This window comes from Carlito syrichta, unplaced genomic scaffold, assembly GCF_000164805.1.
Source record: "Carlito syrichta isolate Samal-C Ts95f unplaced genomic scaffold, Tarsius_syrichta-2.0.1 Scaffold94729, whole genome shotgun sequence".
Lineage (NCBI taxonomy): Eukaryota > Metazoa > Chordata > Mammalia > Primates > Tarsiidae > Carlito > Carlito syrichta.
In genome coordinates, this window is record NW_007038825.1 from 46,090 (window position 1) to 66,572 (window position 20,483).

Here is a 20,483-nt window from a genome sequence, read left to right on the forward strand (position 1 = left end):
TTTTTTTTTTTTTTTTTTTTTTTTTTTTTTTTTTTTTTTTTTTGAGTTGGAGTCTCATTCCTTTGCCCAGGCTGGAATGCAATGGCACACATGCTCATGGCCATCCCAGCGTCGACCTGCTGGGATCTGACAATCCTTCTGCCTCAGCTGGAACTACAGACACACGCTACCATGCCTGGCTATCTTTTATTTTATGGTAGAGATGAGGTCTCACCAAATTGCCCGGACTGGTCTCGAACCTGTGGCCTCAGGAAACCCACTCACCTCGGCCTTCCAAAGTGCTGGAATTACTGGCCAGTTCCTGGTTTCTTTTTCTTTTCTTTTCTTTTTTTTTTTTTTTGAGTTGGAGTCTCACTCTGTCACCCAGACCGGAGTGCAGTGGCCACTCCCGGCCACTGCAGCCTCGACCTGCTGGGCTCCAGCGATCCTTCCGCCTCAGCCTTCCAAGTAGCTGGAACTACAGGTGTGCGCTACCATGCCCGGCTGATTTTTGACTTATTGTAGACATGAGGTCTCGCTAAGTTGCCCAGGCAGGTCTCGAACCCGCGGGCTCAGGCAGTCCACTCACCCCAGCCTCCCGAAGGCACGGGATTACAGGCTGAGCCACCGAGCCCGGCTTGGTTCCTGCTTTCTTAAAGAGGTGTTCAAAGATGAGACTTGATGTTGTTCATACCAGAGGCTTGGTTTTCATTGCTACTCTGTGCTGGTTTTTCTGTTTGCTTTTATTTATTTATTTTTTTGATTTTGCTTTAAGTTTATACCTTAAGACCACTTTGGCCTTAGGCAAGTTTAACTTTCCCCTACTCTCTGAGGATTGATGTAAATCTCAAACTTGTTAGATATCATTATTGTACTAGCATATTAATCAAGGAAAATAGGATGAAGTGGGGAGAATGATCAGTATTTGTGATGCTTATAAAAATATCTCTTGGTGGAAGGAAGTTAAATGAATTTAATAAAAAAGGAAGAAATAAAGGAAGAGAATGGGGGAAATAGATTAATCTTGGTGGAAAGAAAAGAATTTCCAGCAAGTACTGTTAGCAACATAAAGTTTATGTTATGCTAAAAATACATCCTTTTTTATAGAACAAGATGAATTAAGAGTGAGTTGGAGAAACATTAGTCTTAAACACTACTTGCAATCCATTGCCGACCGTCAGATTTGCTACATTTTGAGCTTTGTTTTGGCTGAGTCCTACATTGTGTTGACTACAGTTTTTATCAGAAAAATTTGTCTGATGTTTTGCAACTTTTCCTTGCTGTCTTACAATTTGGACGACTTTTTGTTAAATTCAGAGAATTTGACAATATTGTGGTTCTTTCAACTAGTCATTCTCAACCTTGACTATGTATCATTATCACCTTGGCATCTTAAAAAGATTGTTAACTGAGCCCTACCCAAGACCAATGGAATCTGATAGGATGAGTCAAAGGCATTTTGTTAAAAACAAAACGTTTTTCTCAGATAATTTTGAAATATACCCAGAATTGAAAACTCTTGTGCATGATTTTGTATTTCTTTCTTCTTATACATTGGCCCATATGGAAGTTGTAAAAGCACTTATTCATTAGATTAGAAGATAATGTATGTACGGGAGGTTTTATTAGATCTGTAGACAGGCACCTCTGTATTTATAGGTTTGTCTTATATATTTGAGGAAATTTGTGTGCTTCTGTTTTGGACAGAATAGGGACCATAGCATAACCTTGTGAGGAGAACTTCCTGGCACACAGAATTGCAGTTTATAGATTCCTTTGTTATGTTTTTCTCTTTCTATTTTAAGGTCACTAATGTCATCCTCCTTTTCTACAAATAATAAGCCAGCATCCTAAGGAGGTTTTAAAATATGCTTTAAATGGTCTTTAAAAAATTAACAAGTGTTTGAAACTAACAATGCCTTTTCCTTGTTTGGTCTGGGTTAGGAGTGGTGTGCTCGTTAGATTTGGGATCTTTATATTTGAGACATCAGACTTGGATGAGGAAGGGTAAATCATACTACTAATGGGCCAGCTACTCTGTGGTTTTCTTATGAGACAGTGCTTTAAGGAAAAGGTAACCACAGAGCGTATGGCATTGAGTTTGAGTTGTCTGGAATTGATTAGAAATAAAATGTTTCTATTCCAGCGTTCTCTAAGTTTGTCAGCTTTTCATTATTTTACACGAAGAATTCTAGCTTCTTATCCTGAAATGAGTTTGTCCCCAAATCTGGTTCCAATTTTTTTTTCTATTCAGTTGTTGAGCACATTTTGCCATATGATATCACTATTGGCTGTAGGTTAAAAGTTACTGTATAACTTAAATGTCACAATTCAAACCACCAAGTATACATGGTTTTGTTCAGCCAGATTTTTAAGTGAAATATAATTTGAGTTTTTGGCTAAAAGTACTTTCCACATTTATCAAAGTGACACATAAACTGAAGAAGTACAATATATCTAAGTACCAGGTGTTATTGAATCCAGAATTGCTTAGGGGTAGCAGAGCCAAGGGAGTCCTTTCTTCAAATAGTCTAATTTATTCATGTTCGTCAAAAAATGTCTGCACCAAGTAATTGGTTTGTTTTTCTTGTAGCCTCTGTAGATTTTATTCTTTGTTTAAAAAAAAAAAAAGGCTTAGAGTTTATCAAATGTAGAGCTGAGTTTTGAGGGCGTGGAAAATTCTGTTGAATATTTTCTCTAGTTATGGCTTTCATGTGAGTTGTATGTAGGAAGGCTTATAAGGAGTACCCCAGTGGCTTTATCACACCTCACTTGACTACCTTTACTCCAGACTTCATGGTTACAGTGAAGAGAAAGGCAGTTGAAATCAGAAACCTATATTCCTTGCTAACTTCTTTCTTTTCCTACCCTTTGTATGTTGCTTTCAAAGACAGAGATAACATGGTAACTTCTGCTGCTTTCTATCTTGGGAGAGAGGGTCAGTGAGAACTAGGTCAGATAAGAAGACTACTGTCAGAGTTTAAGTTGAGTACTTTGATACATTCTTCAGACCACACATCTTAGTTAACATAAAATGAGGACCAGTGGATGGTTTGTCTGAAATTGCTTTCTCAACCACTATTTTCAATACTTGGAATCATGGGTGTAAGCTCTCCAAAACATAAATATTACAGGAAAAACCTTTGTAATAAGTGAAAGTCTAGTCTTATATTAAGGTAGGATAACTTAGAAACTGTGTGGAAATATGTATGTAGTTATTATATGTTGCTTAGACTTTTGGGCAGATTGCCATTATGCCTTTTTTGTCTCCAGATTTGAGCTGTTTTGTCACTGAAAATTATTTTGGGGCCAGATACAATGGCTTGCACCTGTAATCCCAGCACTTAGGGAGGCTGAGGTGGGAGGACTGCTTGAAACGAAGAGTTTGAGAACAGCCTGGGCAACATAGCAAAACCCAGCATTTAAGGACCAAAAAATTTAAAAAGTACTTTAAGAGTAATCTGTAAATTGTTTTCAATTGATTCATGGCTAATATCAGCATAAACTATGGGAACATGCTATGCATTTAGATTTTTTTGGTATCTTACGTGTTCTGGACATAAACTGGTGTTGATATGTTACTTCCACAATCAGTTTATCATAATACATGACCTTTGAGGGGCTAGTTCTGGGGACTGCAGATGACCTATATACCTTATTTGACTTTTTGTCTCAGTTCTTTTTACCAGAATTCTCAAAAAAGCAGTATTACCTGCTTTTATCTTTTCTTCCCCTCTTTTATTGGTAAACTAGGAAATAAGACATAAATGGAAATAAGGCAGTTGGAAGAAAAGAAGATAAATTAAAAGGTGAAGATTATCAGTTCTAGAATAATCTTGGTTGGCTGTATGTTGGTTGATACCATCAGTTCTTAGTTGGTAAAGGTAGCTGTTTTCTCTGTTTGTTGTATCAAGCTATTGTTTATCAAACTTTTATTATGTACCAAGTACTAGTTTAAGCACTCTCTATGAATTAATTCATTTGTTGCTCCCAGTGCCACAAGGAGATATTGTTATCCCTATTTTGCTGATGAGGAAAATGTAGACATAGCTAATATGTGGCAGAGCTAAGATTCACAGTCTGCCCCTGTAGCCTTGTCTTGTCTGACAGAGCAGTAGCCACTCAGGTTACGGATAGAGGAGTTAGGACTCTGTCTAGTAACTCTGCCCATTCTTCTAAAACTTAGGATTGGCTGTAAAAGGGGAAAATATTGTATGAATTGACTGGATTGATGTCAGTATAACAGAAAAGAGAGATGGCACTCAAATTTACAGCTATTAGCATAATCAGAGGATACCTTTCTCAAGTGATAAATAATCATAGAGTTGTTCACACACAAACTTTTTACAGTAGACATTGGCTCATTAATGTCAGCAAGCTAATAACTGTAGTATAGCAGTTATTTACTGCTATGTCATAAACCACCCCCAAACCTAAAGACTTAAAACAACAGCAATCATTATTTTGGTAAAAAGTCTGCAGATTGGGCAGGGCTTAGGAGAAACAGCTCTTCTTTGCCTCTATGAAGTGTTGACTGGGGTAGCTGAGGTTGGAGGATCCACTTTCAAAATAGCTCATGCACATGGCCAGCAAGTTGGTATTGGTTTTCAGCTGGGGCCTGAGCCTGGGATATGGGCCAGGATCCTTGGTTATTTCTTCATTTGGGCCTCTGCACAGCTGCTTGGGCTTTCTCACTGTAGAGTGGCTAGGTTCCAAGAATGAGCATCACCTGTTAGAATAATGCTTGCTTTATAACTGATTATTGAATGAATGAAGTAATCTCAGGTTGTTTTCTTGCTCATGTTGGCCCATTTGGCATACAGCTACAGGTTCTTCCCAGGATATGGTAATACTTGGCTCAAAGAACTGCTGTCTAGAAGATTCTTTTATCTTAACTTGATGATCTGTTTCTTCATTTAGCTACACTTCTGTTTCTGCTAAATTATCCCTAGTTATTACTAACTTGCAAAAATCATCTGTGAACCATTCAATAAATAAAAGAAAACTTTTTTAAAGTTTGGGAACTCCTCTGAAGACTCTCTGTCTTTTCCTCCTTTAACCTCAGTTGCAATGAAAATTAACATAATATCCTGTTTCTGGATCTGGAGATGGTATGATAATGAGTTCACCACCTGCCATTCTCTAGTTTTGGGTTAGTTTCTGTAAAACAAAGATCTGGATTTTTCTCTTGGCATGAGACAGAATGTTACATAAAGTTCACTTATTTGTTATTAATGAAAACAACAGCAATTAGGAATTCCTCCTATGAGCCAGGAATTTAGAACAAAGTAGAAATCCCTGTACCCCTTAGCTTCCATTAGAGTGAGATGAGAGACAATAAAGTGTTAACGTTATACATTATTGGAACAAAGGGATAAAATATAGTAGGGCAAATGGGTTTACAAATGTGGGATCATTGTATGGCAGATGTTTGAGCCAAGGTTTAAAGGAGATGAGAGGGGCAGCCATATGGTTATATGGGAAGAACACTCCAGTAAGGGGAACTGCAAGGTCCCAAGGGTGGGAGTGCGCCTTGCATGTTCAAGAAAAAGCAGGGTGGTCAGTGTGGCTGGGCTAAAGTGAGTACTGGAGAGAGTAGTAAGAGATGATATCAGAGGGGTAAGATGGAGGGAGGGGTCAGTTGAAGTGAGATTTTGGTCATTTTAAAGACTTGAGTTTTAACTGTGATACAAATGGGGAGCCATCAGAAGGTTTTGTTTTTTTGAGTCGGGGTCTCATTCTGTTTCCCAGACTGGAATGCAGTGGCACTATCATGACTCGCTGCAGCCTTGATCTCCTAGGCTCGGGTGATCCTTCTGCCTCAGCCTCCCCAGTAGCTGAGACCACAGGTGCACACAACCACACCTGGCTAGTTTTTTGGTTTTTTACAGAGACAAGGTTTTGCTATGTTGTCTAGGCTGGTCTCGAACTCCTGGGCCTCAAGCGGTCCTCCCAGCTCAGCCTTTCAAAGTGCTGGGATTACAGGTGTGAGCCACCAGATCCAGCCTTCATAAAATTATGAGCAGAGAAGTGACATGATAATATGGTCTAGATGATCTCTCTAGATACTATGCTGCAAATAGCCTGAACCTGGTAGGCAGGAAGACAAGATATGTTACTAAATGCTCTGTCATCTTTGGGCTTTATAAATCAAATCTCAGAAGAACTTTGGGAAATATTTGTTATTTTTCATATTATAAATGTGAGGAATTAGAGGCTTAGAGAAGTTAATCAACTTTCCCGGGGCTATTCAAGCAGCGTCTCAGAGTCACATCTTGAACCCAGAATTCCTGCCTCCAAATTCTGTGCTCATTCCACTATTCCACATTAGAATCTGAAGTCTCCATGCTCTTTTCAACTTAAATTAATTTCAGTTTTTCATGTGTGATTTCTTCTGGTCATGAGAAATAGTAGGATTCTTACCTGCTGAGTTGACTTGAATTTAAAATTGACCCACTTGTACCATAAGAAAGCAGGTTTACAAGAGGTAGAATAGACTTGGAGATGTGCCATTTTTTGTTCAGCTACTTGGTACGAAGATTGGGTATCCGAAATCACATCTTAAGGATTGAGTAGCTTCATAAATAATCTAAAACAGTTGTTGGCATTTAGATTTTAATAAATGAAAAAGTAACTATTCATATAATACTTTTTCCAGACTTTGGAGAAAATTGAAATCATTTGTGTTTTATTAATCCACGCTTTTCAGGACCAGTGGCCCATAATATGAGCAAGGTTTATTGGTGTCATGATTATTTTGTGGTTTAAAACTACTGTGACTTTTGTGGCATAGCATGTTTCTGATTATAGAGGCGTAAGAACTTCTATTTTTCTTAATATTTGTTTGTGTATTTAAACAATCCTGAATAGAACCTGATTTATGCTAATTATTAAAAGAGTTTGATGGTTAGATTTATTAATATTATGAGCTAGAAACAGTCACTAAATGCACAGTCATTACACTAACACTTTCTAGGACTGAATCATTGCTTTGAGTTCCTGTTAGTTTTTCTAAAATTAACAAAAATGGACATTTGAATGATATAAAAACACTCATGCCAAGAATCTAAAAGTTCATATCAACAATAATTTTCTCATACTCTTTCGTACATTTGACCATTACAAGGACTGTCAAATTCCTCTTAATATTTTTGGTGTCACAGTTGTGCTAAAACAAATTGAATTCTGGCAGTGAAATGTTCTTACATGTCTTTCAAATGTTAATAAATAAGGGAAATATAAATCTGCAGTGATTCAGATGGTTAAAATTAGTTTCTGTGGGTCATTTCATAGAGTTCAAGCATTTTAAAAAAAATTTTAAGTGGACTTAGACAGCTTGTCTGTAATTTAAGACTTAAAAATACTGTGGGGAATGGAGGCTACACAATAACAACCAAAAACAAACAAGTGAAAACTTTAAAGACTCTTAAAAAAATGTTTTTAAATATGTTACCTTTTCGAAATATATTCTGGGCTAATAGGTAGATAATACAATTAGAGACTTTTAGACTATTTGGATTCTAATTTTTCCACCATCGTGACTCCCTTGTCTAAAATACTTTGTTGACTCTGTGTAATGTTAAGTGTTATGAAGATCATTTTGGTGAAGTCTATTGAATGAGATTTGAGCTCTTTGGCTCAAAAAATGAGTAAATGTTACTAAAGTAGTTATGGTTAAGGATGTCTTATTATTATTACAATGTGATAATCATTACCAAAGTGAACAGTGGGGGAAAAAAATGACCACTTATGAGCTAAGCAAATCAACATCAAAACTGATTTCCAGCAAGTATAACTGGTAAATGATTATAGCACAGTCTGGTTACAGATGGAATAGACTAAACTGATGGTTAAACTTAAGGCATTTGCTGTAACGGCCATATACTGGGAGTTGAAATGCCAGTTTTTGTAGTGGTAGTAAAATCATTGAAAGAACATGGATCAGTAGACAAACTCTTTAAAAACTTTAAAGTATTAATAATTCTGAACAAATGTAATTTATAAATCATAAACCATACAGTCACTTTTGTTTGTACCTTTTCATGTCTCTCCTATCTAACTGCCCCAATCCCTCTTCCCAAACTGACTACTTCTATTGGCTCCATTGAAAAAAGTATAACTTTTAGGAAATTGAGGTAGAAAAGATGTGAAAAACAGGATTATCTTAGAATATTGGCTCTCAAACATTGGTGGAGTCACTTAGACAACTTGTTAAAACACAATTGTATGGAGATTTCTTAAAGAACTAAAAATTGAAATTAACATCATCCATAGACTCTTGGAAACTGCAGCTTCAAGCAAATGACATATAATGAAACCAATTTTACTTTGAAATAAGTATTTGACTCAGCAATCCCACTACTGAGGATCTACCCACAGGAAAAGAAATCACTCTATAAGAAAGATTCCTGTACTTGTATGTTCATTGCAGTACTACTCGCAATAGCAAAATCATGGCACCAACTTAAGTACCCACCAACGATTGTCTGGATAAAGAAAATGTGGTATATATACACCATGGAATCCTACACAGCTATTAAAAAAACCAAAATCCTGTCCTTTCCAGCAACGTGGATGGAGCTGGAGAACATCATCCTAAATAAACTAACTCAGAAACAGGAAACCAAACACCACACATTCTCACTTATATGCAAGAGCTAAATGAAAATAATGGACAAAGATGGAAATAATAGACACCGGGGACCCAAATAAGGGGGGTAGGGACTTAGGGTTTAGAAATTACATATTGGGTACAGGGTTCACTATCTGGGGAATGGGGCACACGAGACCCATTCCCCATCACTATACAATATGTTCATGTAAAAAACATACACTTGTACACCAATTCTTAAAAAAAAAAAAAAAAAAAGACCCACAGATTGATAGGCAACCCACTACAGAGTTTCTGAGTTGAGGCCTGAGAATTTGCATTTCTAACTGGTTATTAGGGGATGCTAATGCTGCTAGGCCAGGTACCACACTTTGAGAGCCACTATGCTATAGTAAGACATATTCTGATGTACAGGAATTAACAAAGTTTGTTAACCATTCCTAGAAGCCTTAACAGCCACTTTGATCTGGCAGTTAAATCCATGAAAGCTGGCCAGGTGCAGTGGCTCATACCTGTAATCTCAGCACTTTGGAAGGCTGAGGCAGGAGAATCACTTGAGCTCAGGAGTTTGAGACCCGCCTGGACGACACAGCAAGTCCTCATCTCTACAAAAAAAAAAAAATTTAAAGCATGTAGTCCCAGCTATTCAGGAGGTTGAAGCTGCTGTGAGCTGTGATCATGCCACTGTGATCTAGCTTGGGTGACAGAGTGAGATCCTGTCTAAAAAACAAAACAAAACAACCATGAAAGTTATTGAGAAAGCCTCCCTATGGCCTTAAGACCCCCTAACCAAAAATTTAGAAAAGCAGACAAACTATTCTAGTAATCTGTTTTTCTGGCAGTGATAATTACTAAGCAGTCTAGGTGAATAGGAGACAAATGTAATACTAATATTTTAAAGAAAAAATGTAAATTCCCTCATTAGACCAGGGGATTTAACATTAATCATAGGAAGATTCTGATATAGAAAGGGGTATTATAATGGGGAGCCAAAATTAAAACAAGAACAAAACATAAATTTTATTTCCTTTAGTGAATAAATTGCTGGGTTCATTGGTAGTGTGGCAGGCAAGGCCATTCATAACCCAGCCTTGCATTCTTGTTATAATCTCTTCTCTTTAGCTCTGAGATGCCCCCTTCCCACTGTGTGCTTACACATGCACATGTCCACCCACACACCCTCTCCTACTTTACTTGTAGTTTCTTAAACGAAACATGCTGTCTTATGCCTGTGTGCTTTTTCATATAATATTCTGCATGAAGTGCTTGTCATTTAAGATTACCTGATGATCCTCTCTCTAGAGATCAAGTGCCCTGGCTGCATTATTCCATATTAGTCTGCATTAACTCTTATTATGGCACAAATCACTGTCTTTTATCTTAGTCACTTTTCTCCTCTCTCCACACCCACTTTTCTCCTCTCTCCACTTACTGTACAGTAAGTCCTCACTCAACATCATCCATAGACTCTTGGAAACTGCAGCTTCAAGCAAATGACATATAATGAAACCAATTTTACCATAGGCTAATTTATGATATAAATGAGTTAAGTTTCCATAGCAAGTTTATGGTCACAAAACATCACTTCTAAATAAAAACCCAAAACATTTTTTAATATTAAACATTGAAATAAGTATGAACTACACATACATTTAAGAAAGATTAGTAAAAATAAGTAAGACAATTATTGCTCCAAATTGTGGTGAATCAGTGAGTGGATGGTGGTGGGTTAAATCAAGGAATAAATATTTGCAAAGTGAAAATTTTAAGGCGCGCTTCTTATCATGCAGTTCAAAACAAAATTGCAAAGGCAGTAGGCTTGCTGAGCATTTTTGTACCACATCGTTTATTGTCTTGCACTTGTATGATTGTTGTATACTTTATGAATTTTTATTTTACAACAATTAATGTTAATTCATTTTCTAACCTGTTTATTGCAGTTCAGGGTCACAGGTGGTCAGAGCCTATCCCAGCAGCTCAGGGTTCCACAACGGAACCAACCCTGAACAGCATGTCATCCCACCGCAGGGTGCACTCAAACACATACCCACATTCGCTTAGAGTAGGACAGTGTAGACATGCCAGTTCACCTGTCGAGCACATTTTTGGGATGTGGGAGGAAACCAGAGCACTCAGAGAAAACAAACACATGCAGACTTGGGGAGAACATGAAAATTCCACACAGACTGGCCAAGAATTGATTTTATTTTTTTCTTCTCATCAATGTCACAACAAAATGATGTTGAACAAAACAATATTATTTGAAAATTGCTATAATTGGATTTTTTTTGTCTTTCATCTTTGAGTCTTTAGCCCCAAATACACGAATAGTTCTTGGAAATAAGAGGTCCTTATTACATTTATAAGTGAATGAATTCTGGGAAATGTGGTCAACATAGTGCAGGGGAGTTCCAATTCTGAATATAAATCCTGACTTTATTAGTTATTAGAGCAGGGGTTCCAACCCCTGGACCGTGGACAGGTACCGGTCCTGGCCTGCTGGGAACTAGGTGGCAGAGCAGGAGGTGAGTGATGGGCAAGCAGAGCTCCGTCTTCTTCAGATCAGCGACTGCATTAGATTCTCATAGGAGCGCTAATCCTATTGTGAACTGCGCATGCGAGGGATCTAGGTTGCGTGCTCTTTCTCCCCTCTTTCTCCTTCCTCATCTATGGAAAAATTGTCTTCCATGAAACTGGTCCCTGATGCCAAAAAAGGTTGGGGATCGCTGATTTAGAGCATGGCCTTGGGTAAATTGTTTAAGCTCTGAGCCTCAACTTCCTTTGAGTCTTCATTTCTCTCAGTACATAGCAGGTGCTCAGAAGTGATAGCTACTGTTATTATATGCTGTACTTGCATCTTAGAAAAGCATTTAACAATCTTGTGATATCTTTATGGTCAATATGGGAAATTTTGGAATAGGTAGTATTACAGTTAATTTTAAGTGGTTAAACCTACATTTTTACAGTTTTGGAAGGAGCTTCTTATTTTGATAACAACTCAGTTGAGGATATGGATAGCATGCTGATCCTTGCTTGGAAGAATTTCTTTTGCTAATTAGAATCCTGAAAGTTCTTTAGTAATTAGCAGGTAAAATAAGTTTTTTATTGTTCACTGTTTCTCTCATGTTTTCTTAACTACTCATCAGGGTAAGTTTTCCTAAGTGTATTTAGATACTCTACTAGGCCTCTTGCCTCATTTGCAGCAAGGTTTATACTGCCATGTGACTGCTCAGTCTGAAAAACATAGTTGCAACAAAATTAAATTTTACACTATAGCTATACACCTTGAAGAGTTTGCAATATTCCAGAGTGCCATAGCAGACCACATGAAAATCACTGGATAGCAATGATTTCTTAGGTAAAGAACCAAGGAAAATGGGAAATATTAAATAATAAGAGATAAGAAAAAGATTCTAGAGAGCTATATCTGCTTCCTGTTTTCCACTAATACTGCTTTCCCCAAATTTGGAGGCAAATTGCTATATCACAAATAACTTATTTTCTGTTAGAGCTACAGGGCCCTTAACTCCCCTTTTTTACCTTTACTTTCTTCTTCTACTTTTTCCTTTTAAATAGAATCTTTTGTGTTTCCCTAGTGAAATTCTCATTGTGTTGATTTTTAAGAAGATTATGACTAGTGTAAATTATGTACTTGGCATCATAAAGTGCTCACAGACACAAAAAATCCTACTGATGAGCCAGTTTTCTAAGCACATGATTAACAAGTTAAAAACCATTACAGCATAAATATATATATTTCCCCAAATACTTACGCCTGTCAAGAGACTATACATTGATGAATGAGGGTATTAGGAAGGGTAGGGAGAAATAAGTAATTAGAAATTTTTACATGTAAACAAAAATAGAAGTATTTTAAAAATAAATTTTTGTTAGCTTTGTCTGATTGCCTGCCTTCTTGAATTGTGAAAGACTAATAATGAATTTGGCTGTTGAGAAAGATAATAATTCCTATTTCATTTGAAGTATTCCTTAATTGAAAGCACAGTTTGCAGCATTTAGGAGGACTTATTTCACTTATTATGTGAGTTTAAAATGTGTTTTTATGTATATTAATTTCTACTTTATATACATACATAGCTATAGGGTTTTTAGCAGCATATAGAGCACTGCTTTTGTTTAAACAGCTTATGAAATTATTTTCAAAATTGTTTTTGATGTGTACAGGATGTGAGAGTAGAGATTTGAGCACATCCGTACACTGTTTTGACTTGCTTCTATGCCTATCATTTTTGCTATATGCATGGACCTACAATGGAATTGTGGTGTGTTTCAGAGCTACATGTAGCAGGCTTATGTGTGACATATTTTTATTTCAATCTATGTTTTACATTTTTTATTTTCAGCATGCTAGAACAGGATTCCAGGAGAATGAACCCTAGTGTGAGCCCTGCAAATCAAAGGAGGCACCTTCTAGGATTTTCTGCTAAAGAGACACGAGACACATCAGATGGTATCATCCAGAGAAACAACTACAGGTTAGCTGGCATATATCTGTTGGACTAAGTGATGTAATGAAACTGAAACAATTATCTAGTAAAACTTTATATCTAGATTGTTCATATGTACTTTTGACTAGTAGAGCACATAAATTACTGAAACCATTCATATATTTTAAGATTAATTCTAAGCATAAATTTGCTTTGAAGCCTTTTCTAGTTTTAGAATTCTTACAGAGATGTGACCTTTAAAATCTTAGTTCATGTGCATTAATATACATATTAAAACATATATATGCATTATATTATATATGTCCTCAACATAGTTATTTTATCTATCATGTGTTTATACATATAACGTATGTAATATTTGTTACTGTTATCATCTGTGGATGTGATATGATGGAATTATGTGGTTGAACCTTTTTGCAGTCTTCAGGTAAAATCATTTATATTTATTTATTGTCATATTTGCTGAATCCCTCCCTTGTACATTTTTTTTTTTTTTTTGAGTTGGAGTCTCACTCTGTCGCCCAGACTGGAGTGCAGACTAAGTGCTCCCGGCCACTGCAGCCTCCACCTAATGGGCTCCGGCGATCCTTCCACCTCAGCCTTCCAAGTAGCTGGAACTACAGGCACGCGCTACCATGCCCAGCAGTTTTTTGATTTATTGTAGAAATGAGGTCTCGCTTGCCCAGGTGGGTCTCGAACCCGCGGGCTCAGGCAATCCACTCACCTCAGCCTCCCAAGGCGCGAGATTACAGGCTGAGCCACCGGGCCCAGCTATCCCTTGTACAATTGAATAATGACTTGGTAAATTTTCATATGCTTGTTAATAGCAAAAGGCTTATAATTGTATGAAAATACAATTTCTATATTATGTCAGCTAGAAGAAGGTATAATGGACATTTTTACAGTGGTATACTTTTTGATAAACATTTCCATGTACTATTTGGAATTTTTATTAGAGCCAACTAGAACCAGGTCCTTGACTATCAAGGCAAAGGGAGATGACAGTATGGTAACCGTTGCACAGTACAATGCTTGAAAGTTATTAAAGATTTGTTTACTCTTAACTCTCTAAGGATTTATAGGTTGAGGGGGATAGGGCAATTATTCTTCTTGATTTTTACTATTGAATGAGGTTATTACCATAGTCCTGCAGGCTTGTCTCCACTTAGCTATCCTGAAATAAAATTTGTTAGGAATTTGCATTGTGCACCATGCTATGCTGGATGCAGTGGAGGATCCAAAGGATTATATGGCAGTAGACGTAATGCGGCATAGCAATGATAGATGTCATAATGTTGGAAAACGTTATATAACATTTCCAGATTTTTCACATGCCAAAATTAACCATACTTCTGAAATATTGATGTTGGTAGTTGCTTAACAGTATCCCTGAATATTGGTAGAGTTTAATTGTATCTTTAGTTTTGCTGGATTATTTGTCCAGGTTTGCCCTACATGTTTCATAATTTTGAGTTCTGTTATTGTTCATGTGAGAGCCATTGAAAGTTACCTTTTAAATTCAATAGTCTGTGTTTATGAGGGTTGGGATAGCATGTCGCTAAAAAATAGAACAAGTTATTGATTAGATACTTAAAATTATGGGTAATCTTTATAAGAATGTTATTTATTGTGCACTAACTGCAATAAATAGAAGCTTTTGCTTATTTGAGCCACATTAACGTGGTGGCCCTTGTAAAGTTTAGTAGTTTGACCATACTAATCTAGCCTAGAAGTCTGTACGATTTTCAGGCTTTCAAAGTAGTATATGAAAGGTAAGCCATCTTTCTGTCCCCTATGCCAAAGTCACAATTCACTGTGAATAATCTGGGCTAGTGGTCTTGATGAAAACAGGAAAATTATGGATTCTTGGCTATATGCAAATCTCTTGAAATATCTAAGAATATTATTTAGCAACTTGAGAGAATTAAATAAATATCAGACCCTTAATTTGATGGTCTTGCTTTTACCAGTACAAATGCTGAATAAAAGATACCAAAACAATTTGTGAAACACTTGAAAGCACCCAATATGATTTATTCTGAATTGAATTTTATATATTTTTATTTCTAATTAACCATGACACCTGTATTTATTTTTTAATGCAGCTTATTTTATGTTTCATTTTTTAAAGGAGAGTTTGAAACCTTGTTTAAATGAAAAAGGAGTAGATTCAAATCCCATAGTTTATAATATTGTAATATGCCTGTTTTCAATGATTGACTGCATATATGTTTTCAGTCTCAGAAATATGTAGTATGTAAATAATATGACCATGTAATTTGTCAGTCAAAGGACACTTTTAAGAAGGAAAGGTAGTGCTAGTAATAATTACATCAGGTTGTCAGACATCAGACATCAGTCAGTACTGTTTAGATAAATGGAAAATAATGGTCACTCTATATATCAGACCTCACTCTAAGAATTCTCATTAACTTGCACTCCCTAGTACTTTACTTTAGTGATTTATTTACTGTAATTTTTTCTACTGATACAGAATGGTTTGCAAGTAGCCTAGAATTCTGACTATCTCTGGCTTAACGTGGGTCTGATTGACTCCAGATTGCATGTTGGTTTAGATTCTCCCTTTCTTTTCTCTTTAACTCCACCCAATCCTTGTCCTGGTATTTCTCCTATCAGACTTTTTTTTCTTTTCCAAAGAATATTTTTGGCTAATAGAACAAAGCCAGTCAGCACAGATGTGCAGAAATCATTATCAGAACTTAAATCAGAAATATATTTTCAAAAGCAGTTTTGGACTTTTCTGATGAACTTCAGTGTTTGTATTTTTATAAGTATGAAGGCATGATTCTTGAAATAACACATATGTATAGGTCTTTGTTCTTGATTTTTCAACATGTCAAGCCTCTTATAGGTATTCAAAAGAGTATACATTTGTCAAACACAAGACAGATTTTCTTTTCTTTTCCCTCAGCATTTAACTTTAGGCTGATTTCCTTTTGTGCTTGCAGTCATTAACTGTGTAACAACATCTCTGTTTATTCCACACAACTTGAGCCTGCTTAACCCCTGTAGCCACAAGAGAGGATATTGCAAATATTCCCAGTGCAAGTTGCAGGGAAGGATGCTGTATGTATCCTCAGCTGTTGTTTTTTTTTCCCTTGTGTGTGACGTAAATAGATGTCTCTAACTTTTATCTTGAAGTTCGCTTTCCACTCTGCCAAAATTATATTTGTCAATTTCGATATTGCCAAATTCAGTGGAAACTTTTGTCTCCTTGCTTGACCTTTCCTCGGCATTTGGATGTGTGGATCATTTGCTCCTTGAAAGACTTTGCTTTTGTGTTGCTGCATTTTTTAGTTTCCTTCTTTTTCACTGGCTGCTTCTGATTTTATGGGCTCCTCCTCTATCCAAATCTCAAGGTTTGGAACTGTGAACTTTTAATTTTTTTTGTGTGTGTGCCTAGATGACTCATCCATAATTTAATACCCCATCCATATCTGTATATTCTGATGACTCTCAAATTATGTTTTCAGTCCAGACTTCTCTTGTGAGTCTCCAGACTCACATATCCAATGGCCTCCTTGGCATCTGTTTTAACATTTCAAACTTAACATGTACACATTGGAACTTGGTTCCTCCCTGTTTTACCTCTAATCAGTGTTGTACAGCAGTCTTTCTCATTTCTGTTGCTAAACCAGAAATTCTGATTCCTCTCTTTCAATAAGTGTTGTTGATATTCTTTCCAAAAATTGTCTTGAATTAGTCCACTTGTCTCCATCTCCACTGCCACACACCTAATCCATGCTATTGTCAGTTCTTGCTGGGATTACCATAGCTCTCTCCTGAAGGTCACCCAGCTTCTCCTCTTGCCTCCACTGAATCTATTTTTGGTACTATGGCTAAGTATAAATTGAAATATGTAACTTCTGCTTAGAACACTTGTGACTTCTCATTACATTTAATAATTCCTTCTCATGATTTGGTCTCTGTTTTTCCAACCTCATCTCGTGCCCCCTCCCCACTTTCTCACAACTCTTTAACCAGTAATCTTTAAGTTTTTTGAGTCCACCTTTTTCCCACCTGCTCCAGCCTAGAACACTCTTACCCCAATTTCTATAGGGCTGACTTCTTCTCATCATTTAGACCTTGACTTAAATACTGTCTCCTTCTCAGAAATTTAATCTAAAGTAGATACTGCCATTGCTTTTCTGTTTCTTTTATAGCAGTTATCAGAGTTTGGACTTACTTTATGTGTTTGTTTTCTATTATTTGGTCCACCTTCCCTGTTAAGGTCTTTGAGGGTAGAAATGTTGTTTCTCTTGTTCCTTGTTGGATTCCCAACACCTAGTATAGTTAGTATCTGACACACGGTTGGTATTCAGCAAGTATTTGTTGAATGAATAAATGAAAAGTGTGAATCTCACCATGTTCAATTTCATGTATTTTCATGTTTTCTTTGGGGGATTTAGTGTATCTAGTTTTAAAATTCCAGAGCATTCTATTTAAGAAATTCAGGACAGGACTGTAACTCCAGCATTTTGGGAGGCCAGGGTAAGCATATTGACTGAGTCCAGGAGTTTGTGACCAGCCTGGTCAACATGGCAAAACCTCATCACTACAAAAAATTTTAAAAAATTAGCTGGGCATGGTGGTACACACCTGTAGTCCCAGCTACTTGGAATGCTGAGGCAGAAGGATTGCCTGAGCCCATCGGGATATATGGATATGGTTTGGGTCTCAACAGAGTGAGGTCCAAACAAAAAAAGAGAGAGAGATGACAGATACAGGATTTCTTAGTGAAAGAGATTAATATAGCAAACTGAAGAGCATAAATAGCAATAATGTCCTCAGCTCAGATTCTAATTTTCATCTTAGGTTTTGCTTCCCATATTACACCCTGGGTATGAATTCACATGATATAGATCAATGTGATGATTAGAAAATATGTTTTTGAGGCTAATGCAGTAATTGGTTAATGTTAGCCTGGTGTTTTATTAGTGATTCAGATTCTTCCATGATTTTAAAATTTATATTCAGCTTCCCAATTTTTTTCACTTTTCTCCTGCTGAGTATTTTATGTCTTATCCCCACTGTGCACATGACTGTTTTAGGGAGGCTGTTCGGTTTTGTTATCACAGAATTGTGAATGTCCCCGAAACTTTAGTCTGGGCACTTAATACTGTCTTTTCTGTCAACTGGTTGGTCTTCCTCTCACTTACCCCATTACTGTGTCACCTCCTCTGTTCCAGCAGCACTGTGTATGCCTTGAGCTCATTGAAGATATGAACCACGTGTCACTGTATCCCTCATTTCTGGTGCATATCAATTGTTCAATAAATGGTAGCTAGATAAGTGTGAATTACTATGCTGTCTCTGTAGAAAATTAGAAAATGACATTTGTGCTATGTGGTCCATAGTTTTCTCATTTTCTCTTCTATCTTACAGTATGTTCTGTTCACTATATTTTTATTTCTATGGAAAGTTAGCACTAATGATGATTTTCTTATTATAAACTTCTTAGAAACTTAATATGCAAGGAAACATTTTGTCCATGTATGTTTTAGGTATGATCATCCTGTTTCAAATGACAAAGCCCTGATGGTATTAACTGAAGAACCATTGCTTTATATTCCTCCACCTCCTTGTCAACCCCTGATTAATACAACAGAATCTCTCAGGTGAGTGTTGTAGATTGTTGCAGAAATATCTGAGTTGGCTCCCGTGTTTAGCTTTGAAGTTGAGAAAAGTAATTATTCAGATTAAGTGGCTGAGAGAATCTCTGGATTATTTGTTGGGTAACTGTAGCCATATCAGTTGTCCAGTTTCTCCACCAACCTGGTAGAAATGCTGGCAGGTCTGTTTTATATGATGATTGCATACTTAAATATGTCTTATTTGAGAACCAAAAAATGAAATTTATATAAAAATTCACAGTAAGTGTTAGGCTTATGGGTGATAACATTCATAGCAGAAGTTACTTTTTTCTTCAAGTTAGGAGCATATTAATTTGAGGATATGCAATTCTGGAGATACTTTTCCGTAGCACACCCTTCTTTATCAACTTTTCCCTTGAATTTTTTTCTTGTGGTTTTGGACCTTAAACTTCAAAAACTGATTTAGTTTTTTTGTAATGAGTAGTAAACACCTATAGTTAAGTAAGCTTAGTCTAACATGTTTGTAACTTCTGTAAAAAATAGAAAAAATAAAGATATATTCGAACTAGCCTTTTATTTCCAGTGTTGAAAAATTTGAATTTTTTTTTCCAGGGAATTGAGTTTACTCTTTTTTCTTTTCCCAAAAGAGCTCTTCTTCTCCTTCTCCCTCCTCCTTTATCCTTCTTCTTCCTGCTTCTTTCCTCCTTCCTCCTCCTTCCTCCTTCTTCCTTCTTCTTCTTTCCTCCTCATTCTCCTCCTCCTCTCTCCCTCCTTCCCCTCCCTTCTCCCTCCTTCTCCTACAACTTTGTTGTCTCCTCTTCCTCTGTTTTTTTGAGGCAGGGTCTGTGGTCCAGGTTGGTTTCAAACTCCTGACCTCAAGTGATTCTCTTGCCTCTGCTGCCCCAAATGCTGGGATTGCAGATGTAAGCCAACATGCCTGGCCAAGAGCATGATTTTCAAAAGGCTGTAGTGCATCTATTTGTTGTTAGGTGTCCAGAGACTTACTGAGTTCTCTCCAATGACTCAGACGTTTGTATGTACATAACTCAATAACAGAAACTTCTTTTGTGGAAAATTCTTTGCATCTGGTATTTATATTTGTTAGGTATTTTGCTGTGGTCTTCTTTGAATTTTGAACTCATGATTGAAGGAGGTTACCATATAAAAATGCATGTCTTATTAAAAACAACATTGTTAACTTTTTCAAATCAAAAAGAAAGACTGAGTCATCAGGCACTTGGCATGCTCTTTGGAACATACAGAATAATTAAATTCATTTTTAACCAAGGAATGAGACATTCATTTCCATGTAATATATTTAATTAATTAAGCTGTATTTTATAGGTTGAATCATGAACTTCGAGGATGGGTTCATAGACACGAAGTAGAAAGGACCAAATCAAGAAGAATGACAAATAATCAGCAGAAAACTCGTATTCTTCAGGTTTGTTTCTTCTTGTCTTCAAACAATATTTGGCATATTTGTTGGAGGGCTTCCCCCAGCTTGGTTGCTCTCTCCCCTGGAAGACTTGGAACGGTTGAGCTTTAGCTACTTCCTACTGCCTCCTGCTGCTTCTAATGTAGCTGTCATTGCCACTGAAGCCTTCCTCCCTGATTTTATAGCACAAGTTTAGGCTTTATAGCATTAGTATTTCCTGTCAGGCATGGTGCTGTTTCCTGCTCTCACCTTCAAGTTTGCTTTCAAGCCAAGAGTTCTTATGCATGGATATCTACAGCAAATATTTTTGGCACAATAATACTAAATAATTCTGTTTATTTCCTCTCTTCTCAGAGCCTTTCAAAAAGAGT

At 36.7% G+C, this 20,483-nt stretch overlaps 1 protein-coding gene across 1 annotated transcript in view; it reads left to right on the plus strand.

Annotated features, from left to right (window-relative positions):
* The window catches only part of ATF6 (activating transcription factor 6), a 174,127-nt gene that overhangs the window by 39,751 nt on the left and 113,893 nt on the right, over positions 1–20,483 (plus strand). Inside the window, exons 4-6 of the mRNA XM_008061385.1 lie at positions 12,955–13,086; positions 18,585–18,698; positions 20,019–20,118. Coding sequence (XP_008059576.1) covers positions 12,955–13,086; positions 18,585–18,698; positions 20,019–20,118 — 346 coding nt within the window. The remainder of the gene's footprint in view (positions 1–12,954; positions 13,087–18,584; positions 18,699–20,018; positions 20,119–20,483) is intronic.